The 26,207-nt window shown below is 37.0% G+C and overlaps 1 protein-coding gene across 1 annotated transcript in view; it reads right to left on the bottom strand.

Moving 5' to 3' along the window:
• Positions 1 to 14,868: 14,868 nt before the first annotated feature.
• LOC149067620 (nose resistant to fluoxetine protein 6-like) overlaps positions 14,869 to 26,207 on the bottom strand; it is a 29,423-nt gene continuing 18,084 nt past the window's right edge. The window contains exons 8-15 of the mRNA XM_089252468.1: positions 24,910 to 25,002; positions 24,578 to 24,746; positions 24,292 to 24,371; positions 23,688 to 23,810; positions 20,949 to 21,069; positions 18,784 to 18,970; positions 16,342 to 16,484; positions 14,869 to 15,253 (exon numbers count right to left, since the gene is read on the bottom strand). Coding sequence (XP_089108594.1) covers positions 15,020 to 15,253; positions 16,342 to 16,484; positions 18,784 to 18,970; positions 20,949 to 21,069; positions 23,688 to 23,810; positions 24,292 to 24,371; positions 24,578 to 24,746; positions 24,910 to 25,002 — 1,150 coding nt within the window. The 3' untranslated portion in view covers positions 14,869 to 15,019. The remainder of the gene's footprint in view (positions 15,254 to 16,341; positions 16,485 to 18,783; positions 18,971 to 20,948; positions 21,070 to 23,687; positions 23,811 to 24,291; positions 24,372 to 24,577; positions 24,747 to 24,909; positions 25,003 to 26,207) is intronic.

Below are 26,207 nucleotides of genomic sequence, written 5' to 3'. Positions count from 1 at the left end.
GTGATTTAGGGAAAATTCTTTAATTTTCCAATATTTTACCAAATAGTATTTATAAAAAAAATTGAGTAAAGTATATACTATATATTATAAATTTGGGGACCACTTAAAACATGTTGCCCATGCGGAAATTGGGCCCTGACCAAAGGAGTCTTAATCTCTAGGCTGGAGTCCCCCCCACCAAAACTTTTCACGCACTATTATAAATTTATAGTGTATAAAAATGAAAAAAAAGCATATGTTTTAATATCAGGTCCCCAATCGGGCTGAAGCCTCTATCAAACTCCGTTATAAAGATGACATGGATCTTGCCAGTTCTAATCTAATGGACTAAGAAAGTGAATTAAGAGCTAAAAAGGTAAGAGTAAGTACTACAAATACGTAGGTCCAAAGGCGACAAGTTTGAACCAATTCAATCAGATGAGAATAAATTCCAAATATCCCAGTTTCTCAAGGATGGACCTCGTATTTTCCTAACTTTTACTACATTCTGTGTACATACAGGCTGTTTCACCATCATTGACAGAAAGGAATATAAATTCAACGGTTCATTTTAAAATTCAACAAAAATATGAAAAATCATCAGCAAGGACCGGAATTTATCTGTGATAGTTTGAATCCCCCAAAAATCATTATTGGGGGAAATACAAAAATTGAAATTTGTGTACGGCCCCCAATCTGAAAAATGCTAAATAGTAAATTTTGCGCCTTTCTCTATGAAACTGAAGAAATTTACCCCGTAAAGTTTGGATCAAAATTCGTCGAGATGATATAGTTTTTCTCATCTAACGGTATTTGAGGGACTAACCAGTACATGAAAAAAAGGAAACACACACAAAAAAATAAATAAATAAAACATTACTGAAGGAAAAAACTGAATTTTTCTGAAATGACACGATAAATTATGAATAATTATTTAAATGATAATTTCTTTACTGCCGACAATTATAAGATAGAATTTTCTGCATGAGAAGTACGTGGATTAGCGGGGTTCTACTGTATTGAATACAGGGTAGTGGTATCCGATACTTCTCATACCACTACCCTGTATTCAATACAGTAGAACCCCGCTAATCCACGTACTGGCTTTTTGAAAATATTTGAATACCTCTTGCAAATGTCAAATCCATACAAGTTTTCCCTTACATGGTTGGTTTGTCCAAAACATCTACTAGTTCAAGTTTCAAGAATTTCTGAAGGTATGTAGCGTAAGAGTTCTAAATTTTCATCTAATGTAAGAGTCCAAGTTGTTAATGAATTAAAACTATAATTGAAATTTACTATAAAAACGATTGACGTTTTCACGAAAATAACTGCGACAGTGTCCGACACTGCCTAAAAAATCGTAGTAAAACCTTTTCCGTAGGGAAATACATTTTTGTTTACAAAACAAAACATACTGTAGTTCGTTACCAACGATTTGGAACAAAGAGAAACTGAAGAGAAAATTCTTGGATGGTTCAAGAAGAGATTCAGAAAAAAGAGCTCATATTGACGTGGAAGCACTTCGTTTTGAATGGTTCGAAAAAGTCAGGTGAAAATATGCAAGTGACCTGGTCCTTGCTAAAAGAAAGTACAATAAATTTTCCATGATTATTAGGCAAAAATTATTTTAGTGCAAAACATTTACCTTACACAATCATATCAATTGAAAAAAAAAGCGATTGACAAATATTTTCGTTGAAATAAGTGAGATTTATGTGAAATTTTAACCTCTTTTCTAAATATTATTAGTTTAATCTTTATGTGTATGTAAATTATGTTTCATTTCGCTTGAACGTATCATTTTCAAAACCACTACGGATATGACAAAGTTCGCGTACAACGAATAGTTTCACTGTTCTTTCCGACTTCGTTGTAAATGGGTCTGACTATATATTATGCCGAAGTGAACTCGGAAAGAAGCCGTCTATCTTTCTCTACCGTCCCACCTAGGGACCATTTGCTGAAGTTTAGAGAGGATGTTGCCTCTACTTCAGCGCCTCACTCCACAGTGCTTGAAATAAGGAAAGCGTAATCCTGTGGTGTACATAGTAGTATGCTTGTCCAGTTTGCAAGAGAGCATGGGTTCGAGTCCCCGTGGAGACCGGATGATTTTTTTTTTTTCGAGTTCACCTCGGTATAATATTCAGAAAATATCTGTTTCCTTGATATATTGGGCTGAGAAAATAAAGCTGTCTATCTCTCTTTTAAGCCGCGTTTGTTTATAATTTTGACAGTGTTGCCTATTTTGGATGATGGGCTTATATTCCTTTCTCCAGTATACAGGGTTTCCAGATTGTTAATTCATCGCAGAGAAGACCACGAAATAGCTCTCTAAGCAGTAGCCATACGAAATCTGTGAAAGGAACAGTTGTACCAGAGCCACCCTTAGGGGTGGGCGAAAGGTGCGGTCACACCGGTCCCTGCGTTTTAAGAACCCCGCACTTGCGGTAATAATAATTTCTTTAAATTCTAAATTTACACTAATTCTGATATTGTTTCTTTAATAAATTCTGAATTTTCATCAATTCTGTAATTTTTAACTTTCATTATTTTTGGAATTATGAATTTTCATCTGGAATTTCATTCTGGAATTATTTATTTATTATATTTATTATTTTGTATATATATATATATATATATATATCTTCTTCCATTCATTCTGAATTTTCAGTAGTTCTCAAACAATTTCTTTCATCAGGTCCTAATTTTGATTGATTTTTGAAATATTTCTCTCATCAATTTAAAATTTTTTTCAGTCCAAAATTTTCATTAATTTATTTTGTTAATTAATATTTAATTGTGTCTGTATTTTTCTTGTATGGATATTTTCCAGTATTCCTGGATATTTTGTAATAATTTATGAGAATTTTTGGATGCCCGATTCTCTACTCTCCCACAGAATACATATATGAAATCGGGGATGCGGGGGGGGGGGCAATTATGACCGCCTTGCATATTGTAAGGGTGGCTCTAAGTTGTACTGCTGGTATATATACTTCCAACGGGATGGATGTCAGAAAAAAATCGTGTGAAAGTTATTGGATAGTAACTGTGCGTACAGATATGCATACAGGTTGGTGCAGAGGCGTACGCAGGATCGACATGGCCGGAGATACGGGATGTGTGTACCCCCATCGTCAAAGGTGGAGTGGACTGATCTAATATATGTATAGACATCATCATCGTGCCCCCCCCCCCAGACTTCCAAGTCTATCTCCGCCTATGAGGATCGACTTTTGGAGGGAGAACAAAGGCCTTGTAGAAGGGGGCACACATATTTTCTCCCAGAGAAATTTTGAGTTACCACCCTTCAAAAGGCATTTAAATTAACAGAAATTAGTTAATTTAGCATATATAGGGTATTTTCTTTCAATATTTCAATTCTTTCGCCGAAATAGTATAGTTTTCTAATTTTTGGTCGGCTTGGGAGGGAGTACGGGTTCCCTGAGCCCCCACTCCGTATCAAAGTTCCAAAAAAAATTGCCAAAAAAAAGCCCCAATACCCACTGCGTCGAGGCCGATGCTACTACACACACGAGTGTTAACTGCACGTACGTGATTTTCGGTGTAAGCTTTGGGGGATGAAGAATAGAGTATTCTGATGATCGATCGCAGACGGCAATAATCTCGCAACACTTGATGGGCGGACGGTTTTTTCCTGTTATGAAACTAGTTCCTGCGTGAAAAATAGTATTCGCCTGAAAACACTGACTGTGCGTTCCTGCAATTTCGGCGCACGGCGATAATCGTGCTAGCCTGTCATCATCCTGAACTTCTACGATCTCAGAAGAAACCGAATGGTGGCTTGCTTTCTTTCGCAAGCAACCAATCTGAACGTTACATTGCACTTAGACAACGTGGAGTAGTCTCCTGCTAAACGATACTAATGTCCAGCGCCGAAACTAGGATTTTTTCCTCCCGGGGTAAACATTATTTTGCCGCCCAACAACTTTAAAAATTTGTAATGTTGTAACAATCTTTTTGATGAAAGGTACCTCACTTTTAAAGATCTTCTGTTTCATTCAAATACCTCTGAATGCATCGGCTTGCTAGAGTGTTTCATCACTAGAAATTCCACTTACACATCCCTCTCTCTCATTTTGCATTCCGAATGAAAAGTTTGTATGTGAGAGTATATTTTTTGTTTCCTCCTACATTTAAGGTTGAGGTTTCATTACATGTTCTGGCATACGAGCTTAGATTAGTTCGGCTATTTTCTACATCAAATATACAAATAAAGTAATTCAGTTGGAAGGAAACTTAAATGGGTTGATAACCCCTCTTTTGCATGTAAGAAAGTTAAACAGATAGGTGGTTTTTTTAGTAAAGAGATCACTCGCAGGAGGGTTCCGAACTTGACTGGGAAAAAGAGAAAGTGGAACTGCATAGAAAATGAACTCTAGCATAAATTGCATGCTAGTCACACAAAAGGTGTGAGGTATGAATATGAACTCTTTAAACTTGTGTTTATCTTTTGACACCTCAAGTAGGTAAAGGGTAAAGCTGAGAATACTGCTAAATATTCCTGAGGACCTTGAACTCTTTGAGTTATCAACTCATATCTTGATACATTCGAAATGAACAATGACCAAAAATTGTGATTTCTTGTTGATTCATTTAAGGCAGTGGTTCCCCCAAACTTTTTGGAACGCGACCGCATTTTGACAAGAATTTTAACCCCCCACATCATCATATCCAGTGACCACGTGTTCCATTTTCCAGTACATTCTTATTTTTTGTTAATGGATATGCTTTTATTTCCGTAATCAATGATAAATTAAATCAAATTATTTTTCGTTATATACAGGACGTCCATAATTAAAAGGCCCTATTTTAAAGTAGCCTACAGGCGAAACCTGTCACCAGAAAGTTCTGAAATTTTGTGGAGAACTTTATGAAGTGATGGGAATTTGTTTCGGGGGAAAAAATTAGTTGCAAATGTCACCACCAGAAGGTTTTTTATTAAGAAATGACACATTTAGAAAAACGTTTACAATTTTAACAATTGTTTAACACTTTTCCAATTGTTACAGCAGCAAAACATGTTCCACATGATGGCCATCATTTTCAGATACCATGTGAAATCGCAAGATGGCATGTTCCACAACTGACCGAAGTGTGTGCGGGGAAATGTTCAGCACGTGGCGTGAGATGCCGCCTTTAATGTTAGGTAAAGTTCTTGGATTGTCACGACTTATCAGACGTTTCAAATGCACCCAAAGCCAAAAATCGCATTGATTAAGGTCCGGGGATAGGGGAGGCCATAGATTAGGGAAGTTCCTGCCGATGACACGCTCTTCTGTAAAATGTGTTTTAAGAACATTCTTAACACACACCGCAATGTGTGAAGGAGCTCCGTCTTGCATAAAGATTGTGTCTGCAAGGCAGTGACGTGCTTGCACAGCCAGAATAATTTCGTTCTGTAACAGCAATGCATATCGCTTCCCGGTGATCGAACATGCCACTGGACCTGTAGAGCGTAACGCCTCGTAGAAGTAGGGACCGAGAATAAATGACGCATTAAATCCACACCAAACCGTCACTTTTGGTGAATGCAACGGAACCTCTAAGATAGCGTGTGTATTTTCTGGTTCCCAAATTCGGCAGTTGTGAGTATTGACTGCACCATCCAAGTGAAAATGCGCTTCGTCTGTCCAGAGGATATTCCAAGGCCATTCTGAATCCACCCCAACGCGAGCTAGAAACCACAGTGAGAAACGGAGTCGAGCGTCATAATCATGTGGAAGCAACCGCTGCACAAGTTAAAGTTTGTACGGATAATATCGGAGGATATTCCGCATGGTCTTCTAGACAGTTGAACGTGGCCTATCTAATTCCTGTGCTACACGCCTGCTGCACCACGAGAATTCGAAGCTCTGCCTTCTTCCACCTGAAGCGAAACCTCCTGTACTGCGTCTATAGAAACGGGGTTTCTTCCTCTTCCAGGACGAACAGTCAACGATCCTGTGGTTTCAAATTTCGTTATCATGCTCCGAAGGTTTCTAACATACATTGGACCTTTTCGAATCCTCTTCCAAGTCCGATATTTCCGTAGAGCAGTTACTACGGGATTGCAGTTTTGGTAACAATTTAACCAAGAAAGCGCGATCTCGTACATTATCGTCACTGTGAGCAGCAAACACATTGAGAAAGAAGATCTCCGCGGATATTTCTAGGTCTTATAACAGCTGACATCACATAAATTTACAAGTTTACTATAGATAGATAGAACCGCTCACAACCCCGGACTGATGCAAAACACCTTACTCCCGTTCATGTTTACTATAGGTATTCAAAGTGAAACGCTCTCTGGTGACGACATATGCAACTAATTTTTTTCCCCTGAAACAAATTTCCATCACTTCATGAAGTCCTCCACAAAATTTTACACTTTTCTGATGACTGGTTTCGCCTGTAGGCTACTTTAAAGTAGGGTCTTTTGATTATGGACGCCCTGTAGCTGGCAGATCTGTTTTGTTGTGAGATTTCAAACTATCCACATCCTTTTTAGCTTTGAATCCTATGGCCGGAGTCATCAACACAGCAAGTTAGGACGGAATGCATATTTTGCGCATCGTAATGGCGCAGAATGGATAACTTGGTAACCAAACTCTGGGTCACCATATTACTAGACGTGGGGCCGAGTACAATATTTTCAGGTTAACTATTGTAGGAAGAATAATTTTAATTGATTTGTATATTATTTTCAATATTCATAACGTTTTCATGGTTATAGCATAGCCACCCTTACTATATTATACAAAATTATTTTTTATCTGCTGAAATTTTTTCTATTATAGCGAGTACTCGGTGTACTCCCCTCAATAATTTTAACCCCCCTCCTTCCCGATATTTTTGAGCCCTCCCAATGTTTTCAATGACTTCTTTTCTTCATCAAAAAAGAACTTCGTAAACGACACACTAGCTTCATTAATTGTTTATAATGTAAAATGTAGATATTTCCCTTATACATTGACATACTAATCGCGTTTTGTGTTTTTAATGTTTAAAAATATATAAAAAATATTTCATAATCGGTTGATTCTTTCTGAATCCCCCCGTATAAATACGACCTGTTGATTATTGTACACGCAGAATTTGATAAAACTACATTGTATGATACGGTAAGTGGTTGTTCAGTTGAATTCAGACATTTTTTAGTTTTGACATATTTTTACTTACGTTGCGAAAAATGAAACTAAATTTCTTGTTCGGGCGTTTCATTTTTTCACTTTGGAGAATCTTCGTTTCCTCCCCTAGCTCATTAACGCACACTTTAGGAACCACTGCTTCAAGGTAAGTCGAAAATCACGCGATTCGTGTCCACAGGTATCTCTAAAATATTGCTGCAAACATCTAGATAATACAAACGTTAGATATCACCTAAGGCAGCGTTTCTCAACCTATGGTCCACGGACGGTGGTCGACAAACAGATCGATGATGATTTAATTCCAACTGTATGAAAAATTATTCAACTGTTGTAATTTATATAAAGGATATCCTTATGGGTTCAAATAAAACAATTGGACGTTCATGCTTAAGGTAGCCATACCTTATCAAGAAAAATACGGGAAATTGCGATCCTAAATACGGGATATCGCCAATCGTAGCCAAGAAATACAATTTTTGACAAATTTGCTTATTATTGCTAAAATTAACGGAAGGAAGGTGAGGAAATAAAGAGTCGCAACAAAACTCGCAGCAAACAAAAAGCGATTTCGTGAAAAAATCGTTCATTATGACTAAGTGACCATATTTCATTCAGAGAAATATGAAAATTGGGATCTTAAAACACAAAATACGGGACATCACCAATGAGTAGTCATCAAAAGCGTTGCCATAAGCAAGAAAAATCACTTACCATTAATGCTAAAATCACAAAGAAATCGTCAAAGGGCGAGAAATGAAGGGCTACTGGAAATCGCAGTGAATTGAAATGTAGTTCACGGAAAAAATGCTGCACATGACAAATATATGACATGAGTATAAATTATATCCATAATTATCATAAAACATAATTTATAACTTATCAATATTTTCTTCATTGACAATTTCACAAACGGAAAACCGTTTTACCCGCATTTAACACTGTTCTTTCCCAAATTTCTTCTGTTTTTCGAATTCGAATATCTCTTTGAATATTACACTTAGAAACGTGGAATTTTTTCTGTTGGCCTCGGCAGAGATATAGGGCAACAACTTTTTGATTGGAAGTTAGAGCACAAGGGGAACCTTATTAAAAATTTATATATTTTTTACTTTGTTACAGACTGTATTTTCACTCTCAAAACTGGTATAGGATAATTTTTGAACGACTGTTGAGCTTTTTTTAAATTGAAATCATACCCCTACGACGGACTGTTGATGAGATGAAGGCACTTACAGGACACCTCGTATATCATTAACTATATTTCCGAGATATATGCCTTTATATTAGGTTGCTGTATTTTAGTTTTATTCGTTACATCCGTATTTTTTATGGGCATCTTTTTTTTCAGCCACCTCGTTGGGCAATTCACCTGTTGTGGCCTTTGTATTTGTATTGACACGTAGCAAAGTCGGTAGATCGTCTTGAGATTTGTTCTTGACCGTCTATAGACTACGATTTATCCAGACAGTTATACATTGAACATTGAAGGACCGGACACACCCGGACAGGCCGGAGATAGACAGTTATACAATTTAGTGTATAAGTATGGACTTACGCGAATGTATGAATTTACCTTCTTAAAGTGAGAAAACTGATACAGTAGTTAAAAAAATTACGCTCTTTTTTGGGCCAGTTTCCCGCGTGTGGACATTCTTTTATAAAAACCGGCTTTGCGGAATTTTTGTAATTAGTAAGTGCTTTTATGTCGGCGTATCTCTCTCTTCAAAATTAAGATTTTTATCTCTTTTTTGATCTCGCGTGTACCGAAATACAGTTGGTAAAGGATTGAAAGCTTTACGGCTCCCAAATGGCTAGTAATAATAACGGTCGTACAACCACGTATGAGTTTGATTTATGCCAGGTGAAGAACCAGATTCAGCGTCTCGTGGGGCGGAGCTCAATTAAAGCTAATCATACGTGTCGAGGAAAGCGAAAGTTTTTCGTCTGAAGCCATTGAATTTTCCCTTCGTCTCCGTGTGGTAAATACTTATTGCTGTCTTGACAAGAATCTAAAATTGCAACTTCGTGGAAAATCAGAAATTCTCGAACAAAAATTGCGACCCAGAACTCGAAATTTCGGCGTCGTGGGTTATGTGTTATTCATTCAAGGATGTATCGAAGACCAGAATGATTCACGCAAAGAGACCCGAAGTGAAGAGAAACGAGAAACAATTAATAAACACCAGCGGCAATAGTTGAAAAGAAGGACAAAGATTGAATTAAGAATTCATCAAATGGTTATGCACAGACGTAAGATGGCGATGTCTTCAGAATTTTAATTGATCCAACCCTGAAAGATATGACGCAAACTGTTTCGAATGCGCTTCTCATTTTCTTTTCGAAATATGACTTACACATGAAGAATCTATTATCATTAAAAAATAACTTAATACAGTAGAACCTCTCGATAACGAAAACCCATGAGATCAAAACTTTGTCCACTAACTTGGAGTGTTCTCTATTGGGGAGGTACTATATACAGTAGAACCTCGTTTATATGACTTTCACATTTATACGACGTTTGCCTTCGGCAGCAATTGGTTCCCATATGTTACCGTGTGTAAAAGTGATACACTGGCGGTTATGCATAATCATCAATCGTCTCGATAAACAAAGTTTGATTAAATTTCACTGCATTTATCACTTTTATCGGTGATTATGCATAAATCCCAATTATTATTATTTTTTTAATTTTTAATTTGCAAAGCAACACACACAAATACATGAATACAAATAATATGCAAAATAAAGACAGTAGAATAAAACATACACACTGCAGCTCTTAGGGACCCAATCGGTCCGTCCAGAACTTAATAAAAAAAAATTTTGTAATCAATAATACAAATACAAATACAACAGGCAAATTGCCCAACGAGGTGGTTGACTTAAGAACATCATGGATCCCCGAGCCATTTTTTTTGGAGGCCCTACCTACTACTGCTACACCACACATGCACCCCGAATAACCATTTGAATATGATAAATTCTCGATTTATGAACAAAACTCCACAAATATTTAGAGTTTGGAAAAAAAATTAGTTTGTCTGATTTTACTGTCCGCTATCGAGAGCTTCCGCTAACGGGGGGGTTGAAATACATTAAAGCCTTATTCCATGGGACCGGGATCAGAAAAGTGTCCGCTACGGGAAGTGTTCGTTAAAGGAGAGGTTCCACTGTATAAATTAATATCAGAAAAATAAACCAAATTTGTTTAATAACGTAAAAACATGCCAGTGATATCGATGATACATCATACAACATTATACTATACTGAGAACTCACAAAAACACGTTACTAGGATGACGATACTTCTTCCAGACGATTAACTCTGCCGACACACACGATTTACGTTATAATAAAAAGTTCTTGATTTAAAAAGATTAAAATTATTTTTCTCAAAAAAAGCCAGACAAAACGAGCACGAAGGGACATCCAAAATGCTCATGTCCCGCAAAATAAAGAACGAATGGTCTCTTCATCGTTGTCATCATCATTATTAGTTAAGTTTTTAGGACATGGGTGTGATTTTTATGACTTCAAGTCACTTCAAAGTGTGCGCCGCGGCTTCTAGGGACGTCGACAACCTTTGTCAGGAGCATCGTGGTGAGCTGTGTATGCCTATTTATGATTTTAGGCAAGGGAGTCGCGGGTGACAAAGGGTTGAGAACCACTTTAGGTAACCAAATGGAAAAATGGTTGAGACATATTTTATTCTGTGATGGCTGCCGTTCAATTTTTCGCCAATGGCTATTTCACTCTCACTTTTCTTCATCAAAGATTAGAGCGAAGTAGAGAGATGCCTAAGGTAAACCTACCATCACCCAGAAGTAAATAACAGCTTATTCACCAGCCCTTTATTGACCCACTTTTGTTCGTAGATGATTTTCTTTGAGCAAGTTTTGTTTAATTACAATCATTCTATTATTTGGCTCTTGTATAATTCTCTGAGCTGCCGTGTCGTTGCGAAAAAAAAGTAAAACAAAAAACAAACAAACAAAAAACATAACCTATCATAATATTGACTGAATGACCGAACTCAATATGAACTTTATTGGAACGAGAAGTCGCTTCATATTAGAACAGAGCCACTTGTTCCGAACTAAAAACAAAAACAATCATCAGACGTGGCTAAAAAAATTTCGCTCTTATTGTTCTGTTGAACATCCAATTAAACCGCTTTTGTTCCGGTTCCGATTTGTATAAGAACCATCCCTGTAGATTCAACATCAATTCCTAATTAATGACATCAACCCTATTAAAGGTAGAGAGTTATAAGAACTATATACCAATAGGAAACCGAAAAGATATGTATTAACCAGAGCCGCCCTTAGGGGTGTGCCACAGGTGCTGTCCCACCGGGCTCGGGGTTTGTAAGGCGCCGCACTCACGGTAAATTATTGGAGGCTTTCACCAATTCTTAAATAATTTCTTACATTAATTGTGAATTTTCATCAATTCTGGATTTTTTTTTTCTCGTTAATTCTGAATGTTCATCGATTGCGGAATCATTAATTTCATTTTAAAAAAAAAAAAAATATATATAATATTTTATTTATAATTATTATTATGTATAATATTTTATCATGTGTATATATTGTTTGTAATTTGTGTTAATTGCATTTTTAATTGGGTTGCTGTATTTTTGAAACATATGACAACCATATTTTTATGGGCATCTTTTTATCAGCCACCTCGTTGGGCATTTTGCCTGTTGTGGCGTTGTATTTGTATTTGTATTTGTATATATATATATTTTTTTTTTAAATCACTTCTTTCATCAATTCTGGAATCACTTCTTTCATTGGTTCTGAATTTTCATTAATTCTCTGGAAATGTTTTCTTCTGTAAATTCTGAATTTTTTCTCTATTCTAGAATTTTCATTAGTTTCGGGAATTGTGTTTCTTTCATTTTTGCATCGATATTTCTCAGCTTTCCCGTGTATTCTAAAATGATGAATGTGTGCTATTCCCCTCTCCACAAAATATATAAAATCGGGAAAGGTGGTCTCAAACAATTTTGGTTCCCGAAATTGTTGAGACACACCAGGCCCCGCATCTGGTAATAAGGGCGGCCCTGGTATTAACCCTTTGCGGTCCCATGTCGAGATCTTCTCTGTTTCTGTATAAGTAGCTTCTCAATATAACTTGCGAGCTATTCAAAAATATAAACGTCCAACGAAGTACCGAAAAATCCTCTGGGTCGTAAAGGGTTAGCGACAATGAAACCAAAACTTGAACAGTAATCGGACTTTTATTCTGGAACAGATACTGCTGCTACAATCTCAGAATACTGGTTGTTTTTCGTACTACTACATACGTTGACAATTTCCGTTAGACAATTATTATGGTCGGACCCCAATGTAACAAACTCCGATTTTTTTGAAAGTTTCTGTGTATACATTTGAGTTAGGACGGCTTAACACTGCACTGATACTACAACGATACAATCCGCGATATCGATACGGATTGGTTAAAAAACCTGAAATTCAGATTTTTAACCAATTCGTATCAATATTGCCGTTGTATCACTCATCGTATCGGTCCAGTGTGAACCCGTCCTTAATATCAACCCCGATATAACGATTTTCCTCGATTTAACGAATAAAAATGTCGGTTTATCTGATTCGTTAACATACCCATAGCTTCTACCGCCACCTGGACCCTATTCCATCGCCCATTTTGGGAAACACTGCCCTACCTACTACACCATCGCAGAGATGGAATTTCGGCTGTAATTAAATAGATTAAAAAAAAACACGTCACACACACACACATTAAACTTCTCCAAGTACCTTTTCTATAAGTGACGTATTGGTTCATTGCGACTAATCAAGAGACGCTGCATTCCAGGGCCGTAGGGTGCCTTCTCGGGGTCCCCAGTGCAGACTTTTCCTGGGGAAAGCTTGAAAAGACTATTATTATGCTAAATAAGCGTATATTTTTTGAGCCCCCCCCCCCCCTCCCCATGCGGCTCGAGGCCCCGGGGCAGGTTACGGGCCTGCTGAAAATTCCTTTATTATACAGTAGAAGTCTGTTATAATGACAGCTCACAATCACAGGAAAAGTTGTCGTTAAACGGACTTCTCGTTATAAGCGGATGTTTTTTGTAACATTAGCTCTGTGAGAATCACCTGCAAATTACTCGTTGTATCGAGATTGTCGTTATAAGCCATACTCGTTATAACGGACTTTTACTGTACTTGGGCAAACTGCATTAAGAGTTTCTTTCTGGCAGCTTTGATACTTGGAATACATTTAGGAATGTAAACAATGTTTATACGCTGAAGGGAGTGTGAGCGCCCCCTATTAGACCACTGGATTACAAAGGCAACGAATCCTTCCTCCTCTGAACGGGCTTTTTTTTCAAAGCATTGATTTGCCGTAAAAAATTGGAATTGATAGCTCATATTTAAAATGCAGTAAGATGCATTGCCTCTGTAAAAGGGTTTACCGCATAACAGTTTTGGGTCTTACGTAGAAGGTAGCAATATATATCAACAACTCTTCATTAATACTTTCGATGATCAGGTGGTACAAAATGCCGATATTGGTTGACAAACACCCTCGGAAGAACAGAAACAGGTGACGAGTTGAAAAATACAGGGTGATCCTAAAGTGAGTTAACATTTGAAATTTCAATAATTTACGGAATAATGTACGTAGACTGTTAAAAAACACTGGTCAGATGAAGCTCCATCTGTTCGCTATTATTTTTTAAGGTTTCAAAAACCTTAAAAAAAATAAGTTGGCTTTTAATTATTTTCTAAGGTTTAAAAAAACCCGCATGTCGTTTCCAGCATGTGTGTCAATTTTTATCCCTCTACGTACATTATTCCGTGAATTATTTAACTTTTAAATAATAACTGACTTTTGGATCACCCTGTATACTGAAAGTAAATTTGAGCGAGATGTTAAAAAAGTATCATTGAAGCCTTGCAAAATACCTTCAAAAATATCATTATAGAGGGATTTATTGTAGTAAAGAATATCGTTGTGTGTATTTATCGTTATATCGAGTATTGTTGTAGCTAGGGTTACCAGATTCATAAAATGAGAAAGGAGAAAGCCTGCACACGCACCCTTAGTGATGTCATTTATCTCAATTTCTCTAATAGATGGTGCCACTATTACGACCAATAAAAGCGGTCATAACAACAATTTTTCCCAACTCTAGAACAGAACCGTTAAAAAAGCAGAAACAGAAAATATTCTGGGAATTTCGACGGCTTTAGGTGAATGCGTGTGGGAAAAAAACACAAAACACTCATATCAATGAAGAAATATATGTTTGAAAGTGGAGAAAAAAAAAAAATTCGAGAAAACCCGAAAAGAGCAGGACAAAAGGGCGAATTTTCCGAAACGTAGGAGGACGCTTGAAATGACATCAAAAAGAAGGACGGTTGGCAACGCTAGTTGTAGCGAAGTTTCACTGTATTTTAAAAATATCGCCATCTATTTTCAGAAATGCAAAATATTATTAGATTATTACGGAATAATTCGATTCTTCACTCCAGCGCTGCCATCTATCATCCCCCTAAGTAACCACAAATATTGTTCGAAATTCCGTACTATAGAGTAAGAAGAAAGTTTAAAACTGCTATCGAATAAGTTTAATTTGTTTTTTAAAAAAAAAAAGTTTTGGTTTAGACTGCCATCTAGTGGTCATAAACGCAATTATAAAGTTTCTACGTGATGCCAAACATACTACTGAATAACGGAACATAAAAAAAGCTTTAAAAAAAACAAGATGGTTTATTTTTATTACAATGATTTTGAAATATTTTAACAAAGAATATATTTTATGGTGTGGACCTATACATTATATGATTTGTAGAATCATTATGATTTGAAAATATGTATAATATATCTGTTCTGATCCGTTCTGATCAGAGTCTCACGGAACAAATTTTATCATTGAACTGTCCATTCGAGGTTCCATTTTCCACTTTTGACGATGTCTTTGTATCAGATAATTTGCAATTTTTCTCGTCTTTGTTTTTCAATTTGCTCTTTTTGGGAAACCATACTTCTTCTAAATGCAAAAATGGACCTTCGAACATGCAATAGAAGATGATCGAGAAACACAACGTCATTATCAGAATTCCAAGAAATTCGTTGATCTGTAAAGAAAAATGACCAACATCGAATTAATGGTTCGCCGTCAAATCCATTTTCATTGTTGCAATACAGGGGTTCTTGACTTTTTGTCAGCAGCGAACCCAAAATCAACAATATCATCAAACTTCTCGACCCGTTGGTCTATTTTTAATTCGAAAATTCTTATTAAATAATTTTATAACTAAACAAAATGCTCTTAGTTTTCGAAATTGGTGACACCATGGAGTCTTAGCAGATGGGCCTACAACTGGGCCTGAGCCCAAAAAATTTCCTGCCGCTCACCCTTCTAATAGTAATTGCACAAAACTTCTAATTGCAAAACACATTTTAAATGAAGCAAGCATCCATACCATTATAATTTTACATAAATACTGTAAATTGTTTTTGAGAAAATTAAAAGAAAAGCAATTTTATATGTTCTTTCATCCCATATATTCATAACTAGACACGAATTTTTCTTTTTAGAAATATGTAAAAAACAAGTTATTCCCTTACGTCAAGTATTGTCCGAGATATTAAATTTCAAAGGTCAAGAGGGAATTGAGCAGAAAAAAGTTAAATTTGTACTTTTACGCAAATAATGAAATATGCTCTGTATATGTTTCAAACAGGTGTGCAATGCTAATAAATTGAGTGATGATGATTAAAGTTCCACCGCTCTGAAAAAAATTAATATAATTCCATGAATTGGTTGTTTGCAAACACGCAATTAATTAATTTTATTAGTTAATTTTGCCATACAAGGGATGTAGAAACATTATCAGAGATTTTTACTCTCTAGTAAATCGCAACCGAGTAACACTGAGTGATTTAAAAAAGTAGGAAAAATCATCCTCTAATTATTCCAATTTCTATTTTTTGCACCGATCCCTCAATGGCAGCTGAAAAGGTGACCTCCAAACACACGAAAAAAATCACAAAATTTTAAATTATATATCACTCAATTTTTTGTTTAACGTAACTTATGCGTGTTGTTTGGTAGTAAATTGACTCATAAATATTTATTCGCCAAAAATAGCTAACGGGAATATTGCATGGTTAAGAACATCCAATGGTTATAGGATCTTTTATATACTATTTATATACTCACTATTTCGTAATGGTGAAAACGTAACCTTTCTCTTCGGGTAGCGTTTCTCAGCCATAAAATTGGGAAGTGCAAAATGTAAGCTGAGTATGATAGACGACTAAGCGGAATGAAAAAACTCCACGACAGAAACTTGTTCAAGAGATCTATAATATAAAAAAACAAATACAACCAACACATTGGTGACATAACTTGGTGCATGAAATGATAAATCCATCTATGACACCGATGTAATGTAATGTAATCAGTTGATTTCAAGTCCCTCTGTAGCAGCTTCAGGGAATTTTCCTGGTTTCCTATCATAGTTACCCCAACCCTGGCTGTGGTTCATACAGCGAATTGCTTATAATAAGCGTCTTTGAACAGTGCCTGGAACAACTTGTATGACAGTAGTATGTGGCTGTGACAATATCTTACATTCTTTGCTCAAGTCCGTTGTAATATCCTAGAGAGTTTCCAAAACTACAATGCCTGGAAACCGTAGTAGAAAAGTTAAACAGATTATTACCGGATTTTACAAAGTACCGGGTGCGTCAAAAGTACGCCAAAACATTTAAAATGAATTAAAAAATACCTTATTCTAAAAAAAGGGGGGTAGGCTGTGCCATAGACACGGTTGCAAGTTTTGACGTGAATACGTTGTTTGTGCCTTGAACCGCGTGGTACGTACTGACTTAATCAAATGGGTATTATCGGATTTGTGGCAAGAACATCTATCAAACGTTACCATTACCTTTAATTTGCGTTGCGAATACTTCGAGATATCACGAAAAACAATTTCGTTACGTATGCGGTAAGCAAGCCTGTGTCCACACCGGAAGGGGGTATTGAAAACCAAGAGTGTGGCACCATCGGATTTGTCTCAAAATTATCTATAAGTCGATGTGACTGCCTTTCATTTGCGTTGAGAACCTCTCGGGATGTCGCGCAAAACAATTTTTTTACGAGTGTGACAAGCAAGCCTGGTGCCCATACCGGAAAAGGTATTGAAACCAGTGCGGTACCATCGGATTTGTCTTAACGAGATCTATCCGCTGACATCAGAATGGATATATTCTGGATAGTTCTTGTGGATACGGGCGTTTAAAGCATTTCGTTACGCAATTTCTTGAGGATGCATCTCGTATCGTCAGATGATTTAAAAGATGTACTGACATCAAAAAATTATGGTTCGCACGTGGATGGAGATCAGAGAGACAAGATTAAAAAAACATAGTTACAAAAAAAGCCGATAGAGCGTGCTAACATGCAATATTTGAAGATGGTTTTGCCAATCAGGACGTCAATAAAATAGATGGATGCACGTGGATTCTTCTTCGATGCCGGTAGCCTAATTTACATGATATATTTATTAATTTACATTCATATATTTATTAAATGTCAATGCCATCTATCGGTGACTTTCGTAACGATTTTCTTGCTTATAGATCCCAAAGCGGTTGAATACTTCAACGCTTTCATATATATATCTCCGATCTCCTTCCTGCAAACCGCATTTATTTTATCACAATTTGTTCCTTTTAAATTAATTCACTCATCCGGTGTATGCGCGCTAGAGTGGCACATTTTTTTAAATTTCTTGGTAATTAGATGAGTTCAACTCAAGTTTAATTTGAAATTTATTTTATACAAAAATTGCCACGTTTTCAAGACAAACAAATTCAATTGGTCGAATGGTCGACGTGTTTCGGCTCTTCAATGGAGAGCCGTCATCAGGACCTCGTGGTCAGAATTCACACGAATCAGTCGTGGAGGGGTGATGTTTATGTCTGGTCGTCCGAAGAGTTCGCCTTTGTATTTGGGAGCCATCTGTTGCAAAGTGTTGAAAGTTTTGTCACGACTGAGGTTAATAAAGCCTGTCCAAGCTGAAGTGACAAAACTTGCAACACTTTGCAACAGATGGCTCCCCAATTCGCATCCAAAGACCACTCGGACGCAGCAAATGCAAAGGCGAACTCTTCGGACGACCAGACATAAACATCACCCCTCCACGACTGATTCGTGTGAATTCTGACCACGAGGTCCTGATGACGGCTCTCCATTGAAGAGCCGAAACGCGTCGACCATTCGACCAATTGAATTTGTTTGTCTTGAAAACGTGGCAGTTTTTGTATAAATTAAAACCAGGCAAAGTTTATAATTTTTGTGATAATTAATTTAAAATATTTAGTCGTTTTGCAGAAATTTGATACAAAAAGTTTTCGCAAAGTTTTATGTGATAAACATGGCCCCCACATTCTGGAGCAGGGCCCGAAGGCTGGGAACTTTGGTGGGCTGCCAGACCAGACTTTTCAAGGGCCCTTTTATAGTGAATTTATAGCGTGAAAAAACGAAAAAGTATAAGAATCATCCCGGGGCCCTGTTAGCCCCACCCTTGTGGGCGCTAGGACGATAAACATTCTGTAAATATATATATTGTTTTTCAATGAAAAATAATATACTTACTGGCTCTTTCTGTGATGCACATAAATATTAACCAGGCGATACCCAAAGCCCAAGCAGTCCTATGAAACATTGCATATAATGCGTCTATGGCTCTGTTGGGTAGATTTCCCCGGTTCCATTCGTATGCTCCATACAATATTGCCAAATTGCAAGCAATAGCTAAACACCAGCCTAAAGCTTGGAAAGTCTGTTTAAAAAAGAAGATAGAATGATTATAATCACGCATCAATACTTCATCAACTGACATTTACAGTGCACCGTAAAAGTTTAGACACTAGTTGAGATCACACAGTGTCTGAAAACTACTAATTGCAAAATCACAAATTAATTACCACTTATTGGGGTGAACATGTGCTTTATTTTCAAAGTAATAAAATTAGACTATACACTCTATGGACAACATAATGACAAAATAAACAAAAATAGCATATAAACAATCGTCGCAAAAGTTTAGACAAAGTCAAATTTTCAACAAAATAAAAATTATTAAAAATCGTTGGATGTCCCTTTCTTTAATCAGTAAGTCAATGCAGGTTTCCATTGCAAAAAATACGTTTTGCATTATCTGCGGCCTAAATTGCGCCAATAACTCTCAGTGGGAGCTCCAAGATCTTTTACACACGAATAATATCAGTTCATAAACATCTCGACAAGATGCCATAAATATTCTCAATTTTGGAGATTGGGACACAGGCTGCCCAGTCGGGAACTTCAATATTTTGCGCATAAAACTAGGCTGTTGTGTGCAGGATCTGCATACTTGCTGTAACTCCCACTGGAGACCAGCTAGAGGTACACCTGATAGTAATAGATTATGCTCTAATGTCTGTATGTAATGGTGAGCATTTTGGCGACCTTTAAGAGAGGCTATTGATACCTGCCATTGCAGCAGAATGCAGCCGAAACCATCAGTTAACAACCACCTTTTCTATGACTACTACTACTAAACCAGACATGCACCTCGTCCACATTCCTCTGCGGAACTTCTAACGAATTGGTACATGTTGGAATGTGTGTGTACGTAAAGTGAACCTTCCCTGAAGTTTGTTTCTGTTTAATGCTTGTTGTGTGTAATGCTACCATCTGCAATCAATTTTTTTTAACTATGAGTTTTTTTCTCAACTCAAGTGAATGAATAATTGTACCGTTGTATGTCTGTTGCTCTCTGCGGCGAGACTTTTTAACGGGGAGATCGACCCGCATTCGCGACTCGAAATTAGGAGCCGCAGAAAACCAACTACAGCCGACCACCACTGCGGCGACGGTGGAGCCTTGTCTGAGACTACAATTAGTCCGTAGTTCCTTACGCAAACCGTGAAAATATTACCGTCATCTATCTGACCCATCCAGGTTCCACTTCTCATCGCTGAAAATAGCTGAATACCATTTTGATCCATATGACGCTCACAGGCGAGTTCACTGTAATCTTTGTGTTCTGTGCTCAAGTTGAAACCTGAGCGTAAAAGCTGATTTTTTCATAATTTTTCAAAACACTACTCTGTACCTGTTTCTCGTATAACGTGTACAAATCGTATTCATTAACACTGAGAGTCCAGACGAGCTTTTAAATTGCCTCGCAGTCGTCCTTTTGCGTAGATGCTCGTCTTTGGATTCTTCGGTCATCTCTTTAACTATAACGCGTGGCGTTCCTGATCGGTGTGAGGCATTATATGTATCCCCCTTCAGATAATGCTCAGTAGAAAGACATTTTAGAACGTTGTAAGATAGCTGCCATCTCCGAAACAGTCTACCTTTCTGATTTCAACTTCCATATTCTATTTACTTTTTCAGAACTATCGCTATAGATCGCGGCATTTCAAATAACTGATGCTATCGTGCGGGGACCATAAATACTGAATGTGGTGAAGTCATTAGTGGCGAATTCGCTATTATCTGACCCATCATTATTATTCAATAATTCTGGTTTTTTTTAAACAGTGAATTTCATAAGTGTCTAAACTTTTTCGGTGCACTATATTGATAACGTATGATAGTAATTGTAAATTATCTGTGCCGGAAAGATTTCTTTGATAAATATCATTATCAAAATACATGAATACACGGTACTTCCAGGCTTTAGAGCAGTATCAATTGATCACTTACAATTTTTCTTTACATATTCGTTTGCTAAATTATTCGAATGCAACTAGAAAATATTAACTTACGGGTTTGATGTTGATGTTTCTATGTCTGAACACGATGTAACCCAACGCGATACCAATACAATATGCGCCAAAGTGTGGGTAAGGACGGAAATACATCAAATCGCATAAATGTTTTGTAAACCTGTAAGAAATAACGCATAATCTTTGTTATTTTAGAAGTCTGGTGTAAAATTGTAAAGAATGATTTCTCGTGAATCTTCGAAGTAGAAATTTATTTAACGTGTGGAAAAACAATTACATTACGTAAAAACATGAAAAAATCAGATAAAAACAAGTTCAAGACACTCTCAAAACACTGTTTCTGACGCGTTTCGGCACTCTTTGGGTGCTGTTGTTAAAGGAAGGTAGAAACTTCTACAAATACAAATACAAAGCCACAACAGGCAAATTGCCCAACGAGGTGGCTGACTTAAGAACATCATGGATCCCCGAGGCATTTTTTGGAGGCCCCACCTACTACTGCTACACCACACATGCACACCCCCCCCCGCGGAACCCCCCAACGAACCGGTACCTGCGGGAATGTGCGTGTACGTGTAGTGCAACCTGACGTAAAGTTTGTTTCTGTGTAATGCTTGTTATGTGTAGTGCTGTCATCTGCCCCCAGTTTTTCCAACTATGAGTGAAGTGTTATGGTTGAATGATTTACCGTTGTAGGACTGTTGCTCTCTGTGGCGAGACTTTTTAACGGGGAGATCGGCTCGCATTTGCGCCTTGAAGTTGGGAACCACAGAAAACCAACTTCAGCCGACCACCACTGTGGGGTTCGAACCCGGATCCTCGCATCACGAGTCCGGCACTATAACCACTCGACCACCACAGCGGCAAACCAGAACAGCAAACCAGCATAACAGAAGTTAACCAGAGTCTGGTTAACTTCTTTTTTTTTTACTTTTTATCGATAAGTTCGATCAGGGTTCAGGGTATCGATGGGATTGTGAGCAAATTCGCAGATGACGCGAAGCTTATGGGGGGGGGGTAGTCAGGAATCATAGCAAAAGGGAGAGGCTCCAGACGAACTTGAATATGATTGCAGCATGGGCTAACGATTGGAGTATGGCTTTTTTAGCGTTGGCAAGTGCATTGCCGCTCATTTTGGTTCGAACAACCCACGTTCCTCTTACGAGTTGAATGGTGGTGTCTTTCCGGATGTAACTAGGATCACCGATTTGGTAATACTCATTGACGAGCAGCTTAGGTTTTCCGAACATTATTCAGCAGTTGTCGAAAAAGCGTACAGAATGCTCGGTTTCATTCTCAAAAGGTTTCTTCGCGTTCTCCCAATTCGATTCTTCACTCTTTGTTTTCATTCACATTTCTTTAACATTCTGGGCTTAGTTCGTCCTAGATTGGAATATGCCGTTAGGTTTTGGAGACCATACTTACAGAGGGAAATAAACTTGGTCAAAGGGGTGCAGAGAAGAGCCACGTGTGCTCTTGATGGTACTCGGGCTTAAGCTATGAAGAGAGAATTGAGTTTTTGGAAATGTTTACATATTAAAAAAAGCGCAGGTGTGAAGAGGGGGGACATGATCGATCGAAATGTTTAATATTTTCAACGGGATGGATAAAATGCACCATGAGTTACAGAGTGAACCTGTAAGAAACGAAACGTCAATAGATTAAAATAATAGTCTGTTTTAGACAGATTTCCATTTTATAAAGGTGCAAATAAAAGCACTAATCATTGAGAAGACTATATTTTTATTCCGTTTGAGACAGACGTTTCCGTCTCATACAGTGTCCATCTTAAGCAGGTTTCACTGTATTAATACATCGTCAATCAACTCTTTCGACAAGTGAACACCAGTATCGATTGGTAAGGGACAATTCTAAGTTGTGGTGTCACAGGGAGTTTTTCTCTAATAGGGTTCTGAACAAATGGAATAGCTTACCTCCGGGGGGGTCGGGAATTCTGACACAAATAACACGTTAAAAAGAAATACGATAAACATAGTGGGGTAAATCGAAAAGCTATCCATATTTAGATAAGACAACCATAATTTTTTTATATGCTGAAGTATATTTATATTCTATCATAATTATTGGTTTTTATTGCTCGTATTGGGTTGCTGTATTTTTGATATACATGTAGTTTAGATATATTCGACAACCATATTTTATGGGCATTTAATCAGCCACCTGGTTGGACATTTTGTCTGTTGTGGTCTTTGTATTTATCCTAATATTAAAATCAAAATAAAGCATTACTACTTCACCAAACACCAACTCTGGCCATATAGCAATTTACTGCCATTAATGAGGTGGGTTGGAAATGAAGGCCCTGTCTATCGGCGGTTGCCTCAAGGTCGTTAGGGAACAAAAAATCTCTCCTATATCCTCCGTCGGGGTTGAACCTGGGGCCCTTACACATACCTTCACGGTGGTAGACGAACGTCTGATTTGCTAGGGAAAGGCATGATGATGATGATGATGCAAATCCCTATATACGCGTAACATTAGATCAATTGGGCCCCGTATCTCCACCCATGTTATCATTGTTCCAAAACTTTTCAAAAGAATTGGTATTCATTTCTCAATTGGTGGCAATGAGTCTACATCTAAATCGGGTGTTGTGTTCAGTGCTATCATCGTTATCTCGAATCAAATGAGAAACGGCCAATGTTTGCATACATAAATCTGTGTAATATCTTGGATTATGAGTATGCTGCAACTCTATGGAGAGGATTTTATACAGTTAAATGAAACATCAAATTAGTATAAAATGACAGAACTTACCGGGAATCAGGAGTGAAATACAGAAGTGTTGGATAGAAATCATTGATTACCGTTAAAGCAGCTACGACTCCTGTACACACGGCAGTTAACAAAACCATAACAAGAAAACCTACTTTTGGTGATCTGTAACAAAAAGAAAGAGATATTTACTATATATATACAGTTACCACAAGATTCTCTCAGAAGGCTGTTTAATGCAAAACCTGTAACAAGAAACTTTTTGCAGTTTTAATGACTTTTCAGCTTGAAAAAAGGGTCAGTCAGCCCCTTTTAAATTCGAGTACATATGAGTTACTAAACCTAAAAGCGTTAGAGAAAAAAAACTACCAGAAACTTTATTGTGTTAATAAAGGCAAAGGATTGTTACAACCTTAATGGGAAAATGTGTCCAATATTGTATGGTTAAAGATCATTCAAGGCTATCACAATCAGGCCCTTTACTCTTAATTAAAACTGATGTTAAATGGTGTTGGACAATGCGAGGAAAAGTCCGTTTTCTCCGAATAATCATAAATTTATTCTAACATAAAATCACTAGCTACATTTCACGTTTACCTTATAAGAGCCAAGTCCATGCAAAACTGAATGTTGCATTTTTTCTTACCTGTACAACGGAATGAGAATGAGTGGGGCTACAAAATAGAAATGCATATCGGATCCAATGTACCAAGTATGCAGCAAGCACTGGAGAGAGAAAAAAAGCTCTTAATATCCACTAAAAAACACAAAGTAATAAAACATTTTCAATCATAACGCCTAACAACAACCAACCGTATTTTGCATGTCATCATGATATACATACATTATTTTCCACTATCCAATTGCCTGGTTTTATAATATATTCGCCAGGCCGGGGTTAAGTACATGTATCTCATATTCAAAAATCTCACCATGTCATCGAAATTCGTCCATGTATTAACCGGAATGATGAGAGCTTGCCACCAATATTTTTCACAATTACTGACTTCTTTTCCTATGACATCGTTCCATAGAGGACCAGAGCCCATTAGAGGTAGAAGAAAAATGATCATCAAGATTCCAGCAACTGGTGGTGTCAGCCTATCGAAAATTAATTTGTCAGAAGACAAACTTAAATTTACTTACAACAAAAAGTGTCTGTGGTAGGTAAGATTTTGATGATTTAGTTAAAAAATTATATTTTCCGTGAAGCAAGACTCCAATTTAATTTTAAACCAACATACTAAGACGAATATGTATGTACCTCCAAATTCTGTGTAAATAGTATCTCGTTAGGTTCAAAGATCCTTTTTTTCGATCCAGGGCCTTAAAATTGGAATGTGCAACAAGAAATGCGCTAAAATGAGAAATATGATTAATAGTAATTGCATTTTATTTTTTTTTTTTTTTTTTATTATTGGACTGAACACAACACATAAAACATACAGTCAAAAACAACTGAGAAAAAAAACACAAAAAATGACATTACGATGACAGACACTGTGACCCCAAGAGACTAAAAGTCCATCCAGTTAATCAATATAAATTAGATTAAAGAGTTAATTGCATTATGCATCAGCCTTTAGTGCAACAGCCAATGACATTTTAAAAGTCATTGTTATGTACCAAAATAGTTGTATTAAAAAACATACGGTTTTCTAAATTCGCTGCTCAAAAACCAATTAAAAAAAATCACAAAAATGTCAGTTCAGATGAAATTTTGATTGTTGAAAAATGAACAGATATAGTGTTGTGATAGGAGCAGCAACCTCTACTTCATCTTCCACAAATGAATAAATATTACTATGATAAACAGCTATGTGTTAATAAATACAAATACAAATACAAATACAAATACAACGCCACAACAGGCAAAATGCCCAACGAGGTGGCTGATAAAAAGATGCCCATAAAAATATGGTTGTCATATGTTTCAAAAATACAGCAACCCAATTAAAAATGCAATTAACACAAATTACAAACAATATATACACATGATAAAATATTATACGATGCCCATAAAGATTACTTATGGTTGTCTTATTCTAAGAATGGATAGCTTCTCGATTTACCCCAACATGTTTATCGTATTTCTTTTTAAACGTGTCAATTGTGTTACAATTTACTACCTCCGGGGGTAAGCTATTCCATTTATTAACAACCCTATTGGAGAAAAATTCCCTGCGACACCATAACCTTGCATTGTCCCTCACCAATCGATACTGGTGTCCCCTTGTAAAAGCAGTCGATTGGCGGTGTACTAAAAGTTCATGGTCCATCCTATCCATCCCATTGAAAATTTTGAACACTTCGATCATATCTCCTCGACACCTGCGTTCATCCAATGTAAACATATTCAAAAAATGAAGTCTTTCTTCATAACTCAAGCCCTGTGTGCCAATAAGGACACGCGTAGCTCTTCTCTGCACCCCTTCAACCAAGTCTATGTCCCTCTGTAGGTATGGTCTCCAAAACCTTACAGCATACTCCAGTCCAGGACGAACTAAGCCTCGAAAAAGAGGAAGAATGACTTTAGGAGAACGCGAAGAGACCTTTTTGAAA

Source organism: Pholcus phalangioides, unplaced genomic scaffold (genome assembly GCF_987345545.1).
Source record: "Pholcus phalangioides strain wild (caught in Gottingen) unplaced genomic scaffold, Ppha-v1.0 ptg000029l_1, whole genome shotgun sequence".
In the NCBI taxonomy this organism is placed as follows: Eukaryota; Metazoa; Arthropoda; class Arachnida; order Araneae; family Pholcidae; genus Pholcus; species Pholcus phalangioides.
The sequence above is the reverse complement of the archived record's forward strand: the minus strand, read 5'-3'. Positions and strand labels throughout refer to the sequence as shown.